This window comes from Paraphaeosphaeria sporulosa (genome assembly GCF_001642045.1).
Source record: "Paraphaeosphaeria sporulosa strain AP3s5-JAC2a unplaced genomic scaffold CC84scaffold_9, whole genome shotgun sequence".
Taxonomy (NCBI): domain Eukaryota; kingdom Fungi; phylum Ascomycota; class Dothideomycetes; order Pleosporales; family Didymosphaeriaceae; genus Paraphaeosphaeria; species Paraphaeosphaeria sporulosa.
The window spans coordinates 820579-835512 of record NW_017253368.1 but is presented as its reverse complement, the minus strand read 5'-3'; the positions used below and the strand labels follow the sequence as shown (position 1 = coordinate 835512).

At 54.6% G+C, this 14934-nt stretch overlaps 3 protein-coding genes across 3 annotated transcripts; 2 read left to right on the top strand and 1 right to left on the bottom strand.

The window, feature by feature from the left end:
- The first annotated feature begins 14 nt into the window (after window positions 1–14).
- CC84DRAFT_1126307 (tricalbin) lies at window positions 15–5375 on the top strand. The gene is made up of 6 exons (XM_018175739.1): window positions 15–387; window positions 447–509; window positions 561–3225; window positions 3350–3490; window positions 3537–3682; window positions 3731–5375. Exons 1-6 carry the CDS (start codon window positions 196–198, stop codon window positions 5042–5044), a joined length of 4521 nt encoding a protein of 1506 aa, XP_018032534.1. The 5' UTR covers window positions 15–195; the 3' UTR covers window positions 5045–5375.
- Window positions 5376–9690: 4315 nt separating this feature from the next.
- CC84DRAFT_1099519 (XLF-domain-containing protein) lies at window positions 9691–11377 on the bottom strand (the record flags this gene model as incomplete). The annotated part of the gene is made up of 2 exons (XM_018174830.1): window positions 9691–10398; window positions 10445–11377. The coding sequence occupies 2 exons, from the start codon at window positions 11375–11377 to the stop codon at window positions 9691–9693; spliced, it is 1641 nt and encodes a 546-aa protein (XP_018032533.1).
- A 271-nt stretch (window positions 11378–11648) lies between these two features.
- CC84DRAFT_1189471 (uncharacterized protein) lies at window positions 11649–13418 on the top strand (the record flags this gene model as incomplete). The annotated part of the gene is made up of 4 exons (XM_018181058.1): window positions 11649–12083; window positions 12152–13225; window positions 13319–13351; window positions 13401–13418. The coding sequence occupies 4 exons, from the start codon at window positions 11649–11651 to the stop codon at window positions 13416–13418; spliced, it is 1560 nt and encodes a 519-aa protein (XP_018032532.1).
- Between the last annotated feature and the right edge of the window lie 1516 nt (window positions 13419–14934).

Genomic DNA, 14934 nt, shown 5'->3' with positions numbered 1-14934 from the left:
GGCGGCCAGCTAGCAGCTGCTAACAGCACGCAGGCTCACCCAACACCGCGCTCTTCCTCCCCTTTGTTCGCCCTCGCACGCCCTGGTGCCCATTGTCGCCCAGCTCGACCGCGAGCCCGTCCAATTGAAGCCTCCGGCGCTGCGGTCCCGACAGCTACATAACAGAGGGCCGGCCCTCCGCCCGCGACTCCGACCATGGCGACCATGCAGCGCGCAGCCGAACTCAAGCAGCAGGGCGCCATCGAGGCCGCCCAAGACCCCAATTCCAGCGTGACGGCCGACCAGGCCGAGCATGCCATCATGAAAGAGGCCCGCGCAGGCGGCAGCGCGGCCTTCAAGTTCGACCCGGACGCCAGCCCGGAGGAGAAGGCGGCGCAAGCGAGAGCGGTATGCCTGGAACTGCCACCCCGCTGAGACACGGCGCCGAAGCTGACGCGCGCGAACAGCAAGTTCCCAAGAACTTCCACCACGAGCGGAACCCCAATGCAGTAGCCCTCGCCTCGGATGCTGTGAGTCCCAGCCACCCCGCTGCGAGAGATGAGCACTGACCGCAGCTGCAGAACGGGACCGGTCCCAAATACGCCCTCCCTCCAGCCTCCAAAGCGGGTGCCATCGACGTGCCAACTTCACCAATTTCGCCAACCTCAGACGCACCGAACGGTGTGCTGCCAAAGCTCGACCAAGACGATGAGTGGGGCCGCGTCGGCTGGGCCCCACGCTTTGGCCTGCCAGGCTCCGAGAACCAGGACGACGAGGGCTCGCTCCTGGACCACCAGACTTTCCTCGAGGGCAAGCTTGAGGACAAGTTCTTCGGCGACTGGTATCACAACACCGGTGTCATCATCTTCGCGTGCCTGAGCTCCTGGGTGGTGGCAGTGCTTGGAGGTGGCCTGGGATGGGTCTTCTGCATCATGGCCATCTGCGGCACCTACTACCGCACCTCGATCCGTCGCGTCCGCCGCAACGCCCGGGATGATCTGAACCGCGAAATGGCCAAGAACAAGCTGGAGACGGACACGGAGAGCCTCGAGTGGATCAACAGCTTCCTTGTCAAGTTTTGGCCCATCTACGCCCCGGTTTTGTGCAAGACCATCGTGGGCACCGTAGACCAGGTTCTGTCTACTTCCACACCCGCTTTTCTTGAGGGCCTGCGGATGAAAGAGTTTGTGTTAGGAACCAAGCCTCCCCGCCTGGAGCACGTGAAGACGTATCCAAAGGCACAGGATGACATCGTGCTCATGGACTGGAAATTCAGCTTCAACCCCAATGACACGGCCGATCTCACGTCTCGACAACTGAAGCAAAAGATCAATCCCAAGGTCGTGCTCGAAGTCCGTCTGGGCAAGGGAATGATCAGTAAAGGCCTCGATGTCATTGTCGAAGACATGGCCTTCTCGGGCCTGATGCGTCTCAAGTTCAAGCTTCAGATACCGTTTCCGCACATCGAGCGCGTGGAGATGTCATTCTTAGAACGCCCAACCATCGACTACGTATGCAAGCCGCTAGGTGGTGAGACCTTCGGTTTCGATATCAACTTCATCCCCGGTCTGGAGACTTTCATTATGGAGATGATCCATGCTACTCTTGCGCCGATGATGTACGCTCCGAACATCTTCCCAATCGAAATCGCGAAAATGCTTGCAGGCAATCCGATCGACCAAGCAATCGGTGTTCTTCAAATCACTTTCCATGGCGCTCAAGGTCTCAAGAATCCCGACAAGTTCTCGGGCACTCCAGATCCGTATGCCACCGTGTCCATCAACAACAGGACAGAGCTGGCTCGCACTGCGACGGTGAAAGAGAATGCCAACCCGCGCTGGAATCAGACCGTGAACATCATCGTCACTTCGCTGAAGGATGCGCTGACGATCAATGTCTATGATTTCAATGATTTCCGAAAAGACAAAGAGCTTGGAGTAGCTACTTTTGCGTTGGAGCAATTGGAGACTGAGGATGAGCATGAGAACCTGCACCTCGAGGTCACGGCTGGCGGTCGATCACGCGGTATCATCCAGGCGGACATTCGCTTCTTCCCTGTGCTGGAAGGCGAAACTCTGGATGACGGCACTAAGCAGCCGCCACCGGAATCGCGCACCGGTATTGCCAAGTTTACCATCGAACAAGCGAAAGAGCTAGATCACGAGAAGAGTATGATCGGACAGTTGAGCCCATATGCAATGCTTCTGCTTAACGGGCGAGAGGTGCACAGGTCGACAGTCATGAAACGAACGAATCAACCTGTCTTTCCGGATGCAAGCAAAGAGCTACTCATCACTGACCGCAAGAAGGCCAAGCTCGGATTGCTCATCAAGGACGACCGCGATCTGGCGACGGACCCTATCATTGGCTCCTACCAGATCACTATCGACGACATGTTGGAGCTGATGGCAAAGGGCCAGGAATGGTACCATCTCCACGGCGCCAAGACTGGACGCGCCAAGATGAAGCTCGAATGGAAGCCCGTCGCATTAAGGGGCGCGGCGGCCGGCGGTGGCTACCTCACGCCCATTGGTGTTATGCGTTTGCACTTCAAGAATGCTCGGGATCTACGCAACGTCGAGACGATGGGCAAATCAGACCCATACGTCCGCGTCTTGCTCTCTGGCGTTGAAAAGGGCCGGACGGTGACGTTCAAGAACAACCTGAACCCGGACTGGGATGAGGTCATCTACGTGCCTATCCACACGGAGCGCGAGAAGCTGACGGTGGAGGTCATGGATGAGGAGCACCTGGGCAAGGACCGGTCCTTGGGCCACATCGAACTGACTGCAGGCGACTACGTCCGCAAGGATGATGATGGCCAATGGCTTGTCCACGAACAAAAGGAGACGCAGCAAGGCCATCTGCATCTGGGAGCCCGTTCACAATCCAAGGGTACCCTCAACTACACCTGTTCCTTCTACCCCACGTATGCAGTTCACGACCCTGATGAGGAGGATTCCGACAGCGAAGATGACTTGTCTCGGAAGGGATCTATACGGAATTCCATCGACTCCGCTCCTAAGGGACACAAGAAGAACATCTCGAGCGTGTCTGGTATAGCCCGATCGGAGACTGCAGGAACCATCTCGTCGCTCCGATCCTCTCACACCGCCGGCAGCGAGCCCGATGTCGCGAAGCAGCTCGAGAAAAGCATGGCGCAGGCCGAGCAGGAAGCCGATGCAGTTCCTCAAAAGAAAGAGATTGAGAAACTGCATCTCACTGCTGACGATCTGCAGCAGTATGGTGAGCTTAGAGGATCTCCTATGTTTCTAGAGGCATATAATGAGCTGAGTTGGTTCCACCATCCCACCGCATTATGCCCTCTATTCTTATCTCATTTGATGGCATTCGCTAATGCGTGGAGCAGAATCTGGTCTCATTGTGTTCAAAATCATCGAGGGCGACTTTGCAGAGACTGGAGCTTATGTCGATATCCTCATGGATGACATGGCCTTCCCAAGCTACTCCAGCGCTAAGATCAAGAGCAAGCATATGACATTCAACGAGGGTGAGTTCATTGCCACCCCACTCATATTCGCTTCTAACAGCAGCAGTTGGCGATACGATGGTCCGGGAACTTGATTTCTCCAAGATCACTCTTCGAATCATCGAGCACATTGATAAGAAGGGCGAGAATGACGAAGACCATGTCATTGCTAAGCTTACCGGAAACACACTGGACACGCTTCGACGATGCTTGGTAAGTACTGCTGTGTCCCACCCGATTAGTGACGCTAACGCGAGATAGTACACTCCCACTCAGCTCATCCTGAAAGACAACCATGGGCGAGAAAATAAGATCACGGTCAGCTTGAAGTATCTGCCTGTGAAAATGCAGCTGGACCCCAGCGAATCATTCAACAACCAGGGCACCCTCCGCGTCGAAGTCCTGGACGCGGCAGACCTCCCAGCCGCCGATCGCAACGGCTTCTCAGACCCGTACTGCAAGTTTGTTCTCAACGACAAGGAAGTCTACAAGACGAAGACGCAGAAGAAAACACTACACCCCTCATGGAACGAGTACTTTGAGGTATCCGTGCGCAGCCGAACGGCGGCCGATTTCGAGGTGCGGGTCTTTGACTGGGACTTTGGCGACAAGGCCGACTTCCTGGGCAAAGCCGCCATCAACCTAGAGATTCTAGAGCCATTCCAACAACAGGAAGTAACACTTGGTCTCGATGGCAAGTCAGGCGCCGTCCGCTTAAAGATGCTGTTCAAACCAGACTATGTCATGCGCTCGCGACAAGGCTCAAGCACGTTCTCGGGCACCTTCGCTGTCCCCGGAAAGGTCATCGGAGCGCCCGTCAAAGGCGTCGGCAAGGGCGCCGTCCTTGTCGGCGGTGGCGTCGTCCGCGCAGGCACTTTCCTCGGCCGCGGTTTCAAGCGCAGGAAGTCTCGCGGCGCGGCTCCTGAAGACTTGGACAGCTCAACCCTCAACGGCAGCGCTGCCTCCGACGAGCCCGTTCCTGCCATCTCCATCGAGAGCGATGGCCGCCCCAGCACCTCCTCCAACGCCAACGCCGCCGCAGAGAAGAACCACTCCCGCCACCGCTCCTGGGGCGCGCAGTCCTTCGCCTCGGCGCACGGCGCCTCCGCGCCTTCGGCCGACCAAGGCACCGCGCACTTTTCCATTCTCTCCGCCGCTGGCTTCCCCGCCGGCGCGAACCTCCGCGTCTTCGTCCGCCTCGACACCCCCAAGGGTCCCAAGGACGTCCACAAGACAGACCACATCAAAGCCCCCACCGGCGCTGCCACCTTCGCCGACGAGTCCTTCAAGGTGACCTGCGCCGCGGACGCCTTCTTCAAGCTCGTCGTCAAGGACCACGCGACGTTCGGCCGCGACGAGGAGCTCGGGGAAGCCGCGTTCACGGTTGACGACCAGGGCAACGGCGGCGAGAAGAGCGTGAGCGTCGGCCAGGGCAGCGTCGTCGTGCGGACCAGTTTTGTCCCTGCGGACGCGCAGAGCAGCGGCGGCCACAGCGGGCCAAACAGTCCCAAGTTGACAAAGGGGAGGGGCTTGCTGAGTCGCGGCCGGGAGAGCAGGAGCGTGACCCCGGCTTAGAAGGCGGGCGTTGAGCGTGCGCGGAGCGTGCGCAGGCTGCGGGGGAGGCGGCAGGTGTCTTGTTCACTTTCTACGTCCGCCGAGATTTCGGACGCAGACGGCGACAGGGAGGGCGGTGTTGGTGTTAGCGTTTGTGTTGGGACGGCTTCCAGGGTTGGGAGCGGGTATTCTTTTGGGTGAGACTAGGGCGTGTTCTTTTTTTCTTTTTCAACTCTCTTGTCTTTACTTCCCTTCTTTGTTCAATCTTGTTGAATACCGCTTGTCTTATACCAGAGGGGACCAAGTGTGGGAAAAGTGTGGGGATTCTTTTGCCCCTCCACGCCTCTGTACGTACGTAATCGCAGCAATGGATGCGTCGATATCAACTGCCAACGTCCACAAGCTGGTATGGTCACCAATGGATTCCTATCTCATTGAATTCCGGCGCTTCAACAAAACTCCAAAAGATCTTAAGAGTATGCCTCGGCCCTGTCACTCGAATGCACACAACGAAAGCAAGGCGAACACCATTATCGTATCCGTAGACATCATTCCATTTTAACCATAATTCGGAGCGATCGGTAGGCTACCCAAACAAGTCGTGATTCATAAACATGCGCTCAAACGAATAATACAAAAAAGAGGTCCTCCATGCCATCATACAAGAGGCGCTCAGAAGTGGGCACCGCCTTCCTTGCCCATAACGGCCGCTCACAAACAACGTTGGTAAAGGAGGAAAGCCTCTCCCGTGCACCAGATACAGTTACACATAATGGGTAAGAAAGAGGGACGGAAAAGCAGTGAACGTACTCACTTCGCAGAGAGAAATCAATGGTCCGGCTTGCAAGTGTTGCAGGCCTTGCCCGCCCATTCGGAGGCGCGATCAATCTCGGTGACACCGCAGCCGTCTCGGGTGTGCTGTACGGCATATCCGGCATACTCCTTACGGCCAGACGGAGGAACCGGATCAGGGAAAGGAGCAGTAGCATCAATTGGCATACAGACAGGGCGGAAGTGGCCGCGACCGAAAGTGTCGTACAGTCCGTTGCCGACATTACGAAGAGGACGACCGCTGCGAGGAGGCAAGGTCATGTAGCCCCTACGCATTGGGCTCGGCGCTTTGCTATTCTGATGCGTTGCAGCATTGCGCGCGATCTCGTCCAATTGTGCAGCAAACGGTGATACAGTGTCCTTCTTGGAATTTTGCTCCGTTTCCTTTCGTCGTTCCCGTGGATGAGCTTCGTTCGACAGAGCAGGATGGTCAACGTTTTTGGGCGACAACGAAGCATCCCCTCGCTTGCGTCCGCGCGGCATAGTCTTGTACTTCTTCGGTGACTTGATCCATTGCTTCATCTGAACCGGGTACATGTAGAAGAACCATGGCATTCCGTAGTTGTCCACAGCAAACGGATCGAAGGGAAGGTTATGGAAGAAGGGCTGCAACCACTGTGTGGTCATTGCAGGTTCAGCTGAAGTTTGTAGTTCTGCGGACAATTTGAGCGACATGCCATTTAGCAACGCCTGTGGTCACCTACCACCTTGTAGCTGAGGAAAGAACTCAGGTGCAGTTGCTCGCAGCTCGGATGAGGCTTTCGAGCGTAGCGAATGTGCACTAGCTGATTGGGGTCGAACTTGCGGCTTATGCTGCTCGCTCCGGCCTCTCGAGTGCTGTTCCTCTTTCTGTGGCTCATCAGAGGCGTCTGCATTGTCAATGACCGGTTCCCGTGTCTCAACGTTGGCAATTGTGGTCGCTGGACTACCTAAAATGCAATGGTAAGATCTGGTGGAATTATGATAGTGCTCGCACGGAACGTGCAAATTGTACTTGAAAGGATTTTGCAGTAATGGGAAAAAGTTTGCCCTACCTTTCATGGGAACATTCTCCCGGCGCCACTTGGCTAGATTCGCATGCTGGGAAAAGTTGATCTCGCCATCTTGTACCGCATCTGTCGTTTCTCCTGGTTTAGTAGGAAGCTTTTCCTGTGCTTCAATCTCGTCGAAGTGCTCCAGGAGGCCGAAACGTCGTGATATCTCATCTGCGGCCTTTGCCTGCTCGTCTATTTCGAGATCTCTGGCCATAATATTTAGGAATTTTACAGTTGAAGCACTTGTCTTCCTCGAAGACGGGGCACTCGATTCGTCGTTTTCGTCAGCGGACATATCTTCCGTGAAAGGCGTATGGTCCGGGTGGGCGCTGGGGTCGATGCTATCGAGATATGACGCAAGCCTTGGATTCACTTGAGGCTGTCTCCGTTTTCGCAGTGGCGCATCTTCGCGTATGATTGGAGTTTGGCCAGCGCTGTCCAGAGTCCTCACGTGGCGCAGCGTAGGTACCGCAATGGGAGTCAACGTTAAAGGTATGTCGCGTGGGTCTCTTGGCCTAGGTGAAGTTAGTTCTCTGATGTGGAAGGTCGGGTGCCGTAATAGCAAGTATCTTCAGGGACTATGTTAGTGTGCATCGCATCTTACCCCCTTCGAACGGCATCACTTGCGACCTGGTTCAAAACACCCTCCTTTTCGCTGCTATGACTGCCTCGCGTAATGGTAGAGTTTGTGAATTTTTTTAGGTCTTTGGCAGACTGGGCTCGCTTCAGCCTCGACACTTGCGTGCTGGCATCATGCGTAGTAGCCATGCGCGGAATCCGCGACGAGGATTTCGTAGGAAATGCTGGCGCACCGGATTGGGAACTTGGCGCCGATCCGGCTTTAAAGGACGGCTTAGGAGCTGGAATTCGCAAGGTGAGATTTGGAACCGCAGGCCTGATAGGGTTCCGCACAGCGACATGCGATTCAGTCTTGCTACGTGCGTGCGAAACTGACTGAGAAGTTGGTTTGTCTTGGGTGCTTTCCGGTGCATGTTGATTCATTGAAACTTTCGCACCCTGCCCAATCTCATCAGCACCAACAAGACTAAAAGGAGGGGGCTCCAGTTCATGGTCTTCCGCGGTATGCCAGGTGTCGAGAGAACTCCTTCTGCTCCGGGTCCGACTAGCGACGATACTCACAGGCGAATGTGCAGAATAGTACTCGGTGTCGTGATTTGACACAGCACTGGGTGCGACACTAGGTGCCCGTCCCTGATCCTGCACATTCGATGCCGACCCATGGCTCTGCACAGTCGACCGCGGGCTTCGAGTGGAAGAAACTTGTATCTTAATTGTAGCCTTTTGATGAGGGCTGCTCTTCGCTGAAGAGCTTACGGGGCTTTGTAGGTCAGCTTTTGATTGACGACGATGAAGTTTGGGAGGTGATGATGGTCCACCAATCGTGGTGATATCGCTATTCACCGTTTCGATAGAATTCTTGGTCAGATACACTGAGTTGCCGGTGCCTCGTACGGATTTTGGGGGCGATGCGCTCCCTTGGAGAGACTTCCGCTTTTCGCGCTCCTCTTTGCGACGATCAGTCTGAAAGACTGGTGCACGAGGCTGCGTTGTCTTCCATGGAGAAGGAATTGGCTTGCGTGGGCTGGTAACTGATTTGTTTGACTGTGGCGAGACGGCCTCCATGGCTGCTTCAAAATGGCCCGAGGCAGCTCGAACTGTATCGATATCGGATTCGTCGAGTTGAAGAATGTGTTGTTTCTCATGTGGATGCTTCGTTGCTACAGCGTCACCATTCACGCGAGACCGACCGCGGAGACGAGCTTGTTCTGCGTCAGAGTCTTCGTGCCCGGGGAAATTTTCAAAACGCGCGACAAGTTCCATCACCTTACCGTTTCGTGTGAGTTCCATTGACATGGAGGACTGACTATCCAATGGGATATCGATGTTGACATTGCTATAGGCGATGGCAGATCGCGGGATCTGGTTTGCTGGAGGCAGCGGCATAGCGGGCTCCACGTCTACCCAAGCGACATCAACGCCGACTTGGGATGGTGCTAACGTCGACATGTTCTGATGATTCGTAGCTGAACTGTGATGGCTAGAGCTGGGGTACGATGGCTGTCGCGAGGTATAGTCGGGCGGCCGTTCAGGCGGACTGTCTGCACCGGCTTCGCGCCGATAGCGATCGTCTCTGCTGAGATGAGTAGATGACTTGGGGCAGTGTGCAATCTAGGACAGACTTACCGCTGCGGATGCCCAAGTGCCTTTGCCCTGTCGCAGTAGGATACGCGGATCAATTCGGAGTGTTGACAGTTCGAGTAGTAAACATAACGATACAAACACATAGCGGCCAAGTGGCGATTGCCAACAATCGCAAGGAAGTTGTGGACGTCAGAGTGCTGGCTGGGGAAGTTCGAGCATGCCGGACGGCAGCTACTCTGGTTTGCGCGGAAGGTGCGATCGTGCGTTTGTTTACGGTCGGTGCAGACGTCACTGCCAGATTCAGCGGCCGAGTGATAGTGTGGCGTGCGCTCTCGCTCTCTCCGATAGATGGCAGTTTTTGGGCCTGTTTCCGAGTATTCAAATACAACGAGACCGTGCAAATCGCAATTATAGTGCTTTGATCGACGGAAAGCTGACGATAGAGACTGGGTGGAAAGAAGAAAAGCTATGAACATGTATATTTGAGAGTCAACCTGACGCTAATGGGTATAAATCTGATCACACGAAGGGCGAAAACGCTTGCCTCTCGGAGTCCGTGCGAGGTCGATGTAGTGAAACTTGTACGCAAGGCCAGCTCGCTCGAGACGCGGCTTTCTACATAGCGCTCGCTGCCACGACCTAGAACCTCTTTTTCTTCTTACTTTGAGCTTGCTTTTTCGCAAGCTCTTCGTTCTTGCGCTTCAACTCTCGCCTCTTCCTCTCGACCTTCTCTTCCTCAGTCTCTTCCCGCTCTTCCTCAACAGGCAGATTTTGCGTCTCAACCTTTATTGTAGCCGAGGCCGAAGGTTCGACTGAAGGGCTTTGCGCGATTGCCAACGTGTCCCGTCTCACTCTCGACCCTTCAGAGGACGCAGCTTCTTCAATGGCTATTGGTTTTTTTGGTTTGGCGCTTCCTCCAATCTTGAATCCTCTTTTCACAGACTTGTTGCCAATGCCCCCTTCGTCGACCCTTGATCGGGTTGGAATGCCCTCGTTCTGTGGCTGAGATGTCGATATGTCTCCTTCTGACACCACAGGAGGGGACTCTATTTTCTTGGATTTTCCACCAATCTTGAATCCTTTGGCCTTGGGCTTTGCTGGTGGCGAATCTAATCGCACTGGCAAAGCTACCTTAGACGCTGAAACCTCTGGTGATGACATTTTTCTTCTCGAAGGAGATTTTTGACTCTGGCTGTACACCTTCGGAGGTGCATCCAAATCTTCATCATCTTCATCATCTTCATCTTCTTCATCAACGATCATGGCGACATCATTTGTTCTGTCATTGTCCTGGGGTGCATTGTCCAGTGTCGCAGGAAGCTCTGACTTCTTAATCAAGTCCCGTGTCTAGCGCACGTCAGTGACTAGATTCATGAAATAGAAAAAAACCTACCTTGAAGTTCTCATGCGTCTCAAATTCATCTTCGGTCTCCTCCTCCTCTGTCTCGGAGTCCGCGACCGCAGATCGTGCAGGAATAGGTGCTCGCTTCGGCTGAGATTTCGCCCGCGTTGTTGCAGCTCGTTTGGACACACTAGCAGAAGTCTCCAGGTCGTTCCACCAGTCAACCTCACCATCGTCGTGTGATTTCAGCTTTGGTGGTATTATAGGGGTACACTCGGATAGCGCCTCCTGGAACAAGCCCAGCGTGGAGACATCAGTGTCTACCATTTCTGCTGTGTCTCTTTTCCATATATCTAGGTCGAAGGTTTGAAGTCCGGGAATGTGTCGCGCTGCTTGCTCTCGCCTCACTATCCTCTTGCCTGACTTTGCGTTACCGATTTTTGGGAAGGCCACAGCGAGATCTAGGTTGCTGGATTCGTACTGATCAATAAGCCGGGTGATGGCTTGATCTTTATCAGATATCATGGACAACAGACGAGAGATGCGTACATGCTGCACGTGGGAAGATATCAGCAGTGGAAGGATAAGCTCATTCTTCAAGGCGGCCGCAGTTCCCTTGGTGAAATGGAATTTCCAGATCAACGAGTCCAGAGGCTCTGGGAGGCTGATAATGGTGTGCAGTGTTACATTGTCCAGCTTATCTCTTGATAGGGCAGAAGTGCTATCTTTGCCGTGACTGAGCGACTTTTGCACATTCTCAAAAAGTATAGCAAGCTGGGAAGTATCGCGCTCGCTTACTTCGATGGGTGACTCTACCTCAGAAGCTCGACGCACGATACCGGGCAAGTCCAGTTCTTCGCTCCAGATGTTGGTGAGATCCGTAAGAAAGACGGTGTACGAGGATGAATCAAATTGGGTCTTGATAAGAAGCTGTGGTATAGCCGCATCCTCGTCGGACAGCTGCAGGACACGCCAGCATGACATCTTGGACCGTCGGGTACTTCTTCGAGATGAAGGCGCTGTGAGCGTCACAACATCCCGAGTGTTGTCACGATGCTATTTGGCTGCAGTAAACATGCTGAAGGCAGCAACACCCGACGCGCTGCACTAGCATGGGCTGGGCCTAGCGCTCCCCGACGTCACGACGCCAAGGAAAGCGCTGCAGGTAGGCGCGGAAACAATTCGCGTGTGCTTCTTATCCGCGAGCAGGATCATTCTTATTCTGCGCGGATTCACAAGGCAAATCGAAGCAACAATGTCCTCACGCAATCCCCCATGGCGTCGCGACGACGGCCCTCCCCAGCGTCCTGCGCCTGCCTCGACAATTCCCGCAAAGCGCTCTGCACATCAGCGATCGCAAGAGCATCCATCCAAGCGGTCTACAAATGCGCAAGAAGAGGCATGGGTTGCCGACGAGGACCGCTTCGTCCTGCAGCAGGCGAAGAAGAGGGCAGCCTTGCGCGTCAAGGGTGGCCGGGCCAAGCCCATCGACTGGCTCGCCGTTACACTGCGCTTTGTTGATAATACCAAATCGCTGCTGGATGAGGAAGTCCAGGACCACGAACTGGAGGTGGTAGATCCAGAGGGTGTCTTGGAGGGCCTCAAAGAAGAAGACCTGACGGAGCTGGAGAAAGAGATCGAAACCTATCTCACGCTGGAGACGAGCCGCAGCAACCGAGATTACTGGACTGTGAGCATGCCACTGCGCAGTGAGATAGCACCTGCTGACGTTTATAGGCTCTAAAGACGATATGCAAGGACCGCCGACGCAAGTCCCGCGCCGAAGCTCGAGGAACCAGCTCTGTCTCCGCAGACATCGACCGCTTGCTGGCACCGAAGACATACGAGCAACTGGAGACGCTGGAGGTGCAAGTGAAGACAAAGCTGGACTCGGACGAGCCAATCGACTACGACTACTGGGAACAACTTCTACGCAACCTGCGGGTATGGAAAGCCAAGGCCAAACTACGTCGCGTGTCGCAGGAAATACTGAAGGAGCGCCTGGAGATTTTACGCAAACAGCAACAGGAGACGGCACTCTCTGTGCAGAGCAGAGTACAGACTATGCTCGAAGCAGCTCGCCAGTCGGATACGGGCGTGTCCACTTCCGTTGCTTACGATCCTGCGCTGGACCCGGAGCCGTTGCTCAAATTACACGCCGAGGAGAAGTCGTTGGAACAGGTTGAGGAGCGAAAGTTTCTAGACAGCATACTCAGGGAGCGACAAAAGGTCATCAAGATGGGCTATGTTCCCATGCAAAACCAGATTCAAGATGTCTCCATCAGCGTGCCAACGTCGAAAACCGGCCAGGCAAACCATTCTGCGGTATCTCGGTTTGCACCTGTAGAGAAGGAGGACTACTCCAAGGCCACGATGGCGCTCTATGAAAGAGAGGTCGCCCGAGGGGTCGAGGAAGGCGAAGAAATCTTCGCAGGAGAGGAAGAGATCACAGTGACCCAGCCACAGTGGGCAAGCCAGTACAAGCCTCGCAAGCCGCGATACTTCAACCGTGTGCAAATGGGCTATGAGTGGAATAAGTACAACCAAACGCATTATGACCACGACAATCCGCCTCCCAAAGTTGTTCAAGGCTACAAGTTCAATATCTTCTACCCAGATCTGATCGACAAAACCCGCGCGCCTACTTACAAGATTGAGCGAGAGAACGGTCGCAAACGTGGACAGTCTTTCGCCCCGGCTGGCGAAGACGATACTTGCTTGATCCGATTCATTGCAGGACCGCCATACGAGGACATCGCCTTTCGCATCGTTGACAAGGAGTGGGACTATAGCGCCAAGCGAGAAAGGGGGTTCAAGAGCAGCTTTGACAAGGTAAGTGTACATGTTGGTTGCGTCATTCCGTGCTGCAGGGGTGCACCTGCTATCGCGTGGGTAAGGCTGAACAAAGGCTGACGCCACCACTAGGGAATCTTGCAACTTCACTTTCAGTTCAAAAAGGTACGTGTGAAAGCTCTGTGTATCATCATAACGCACTAAATTCCCGCAGATATACTATCGAAAATAAATCTCCCGTCCCAGCGGCGCGTCGCTCGAAGTCCCCACCAGTGGTCCCTTGCCACAGCATTCACCGCCAGACGAGCGGAGACTCCCGCGACGCCTTTCGGGCAGCCTGCATACCGCTCGTGGCTTGCTATCAGGCAACTTCTACCAACTAATACGCCACTATTCTCGTTGTGGTATAGCCGAGCAGCATGTCTCACTGATAGCCAGTGGGATTGTCCCCGCCTGGTTCTCTTCGCTACAAGGCAATCGTTCACGCTGTAGGCCGCGTATTTCCTGGCCGATTGCACTAATGACTGTGTCTAATTGGCTGATATAATATAATCGTGAAATTAGTTGTTGACCAGCCAATCAGGCACAAACAAACGAATGGCCACCCAGGGCGGCTACCGAACGTGAACTTATCGGTCGATAGGACCGCGACGATGCCATTACCAGTTCGCGGGGCGCCCGGAACGGCTTCTCGCTGTGGCCTTCGCACCTGCATCTCGTCGCGATTCCACTTGTTCGATGCCACCTTCCGTGGACCGCGCGTGCGAATCTGAATGTAGATCAGGCCAGTCATACAATTGTTCCAAGACAGCACTGGTTGTGTCTCGCGTCCTTTGCTGCCTGTCTCCATTCAGTTGCTTACCTGGCAAGCATTCTCCGTCAGTACCATTGTTTCTGCCCGAGCCTTTTGTCTTCCAGAAAGTTGGGCATGGAACGCGGCAGAACGCGGCCAAAGGCCTTGCCCGGATGCGGTTACCGCCACTTCTCCCATGTTACCTACTATGCAGGCTGCCGCCTCTTAACCTGCCATCAACATCGGACCGTGAAATTGTTGGCTGCAGCCGTAGGACGAGCAGTCATACCCATCGTATTGCTCGGCAGTGCAATGAGGCCAGGTAGGACCGGACCGGGAGGCAGTGTTGCCAGTGACGAGCCTTGATTCTCCGACCCGTGATCATCCCTACCGCTGGGCGGAGCCCATCGACGTTTCCAAAGGTTGTTTGCCATCTGCATGCCCCAATCCGCTCTCGCATGGTTGTTGCATGCGAGGTTAGCAATCGGGCTCTCGCATCAAGAGGACAATGAGACGCCCTTCGTCCAATCGAGCGTCGACTGGCGCTGTATAATCCACTCAAATGTCTTAGATCTCGCTTCATTCCATTCAGGAAACCCATTGATCACTTTGCCCGATCAGATCTTACTGCCAACGTTGTTTCACGAGAGTCATTGGCAGTACCTGCCGTCCCCACTTTCCAGGAACATCGATACGCTCGACAAATTAGCTATCTGAGCCCATCAATGGAAGACAGCAAAGCCATGCCACAGCTTGGGTCACCCCATACCCCTCCCTATGCAGGTCCCTCTGGGGGGCGTGGTGTTCCTTCACCTTCTAAGAGCGACCTTGGTGCATCCGTTCCACTCTATACACCAAAGTCTCTTCAGACATCGCCTCGGCCATCCGTAACAGCCTCTACGATGGTAACTTCATTGCAAGACATCCCAGCCCCTACTTTTAAGGATCAAAACGT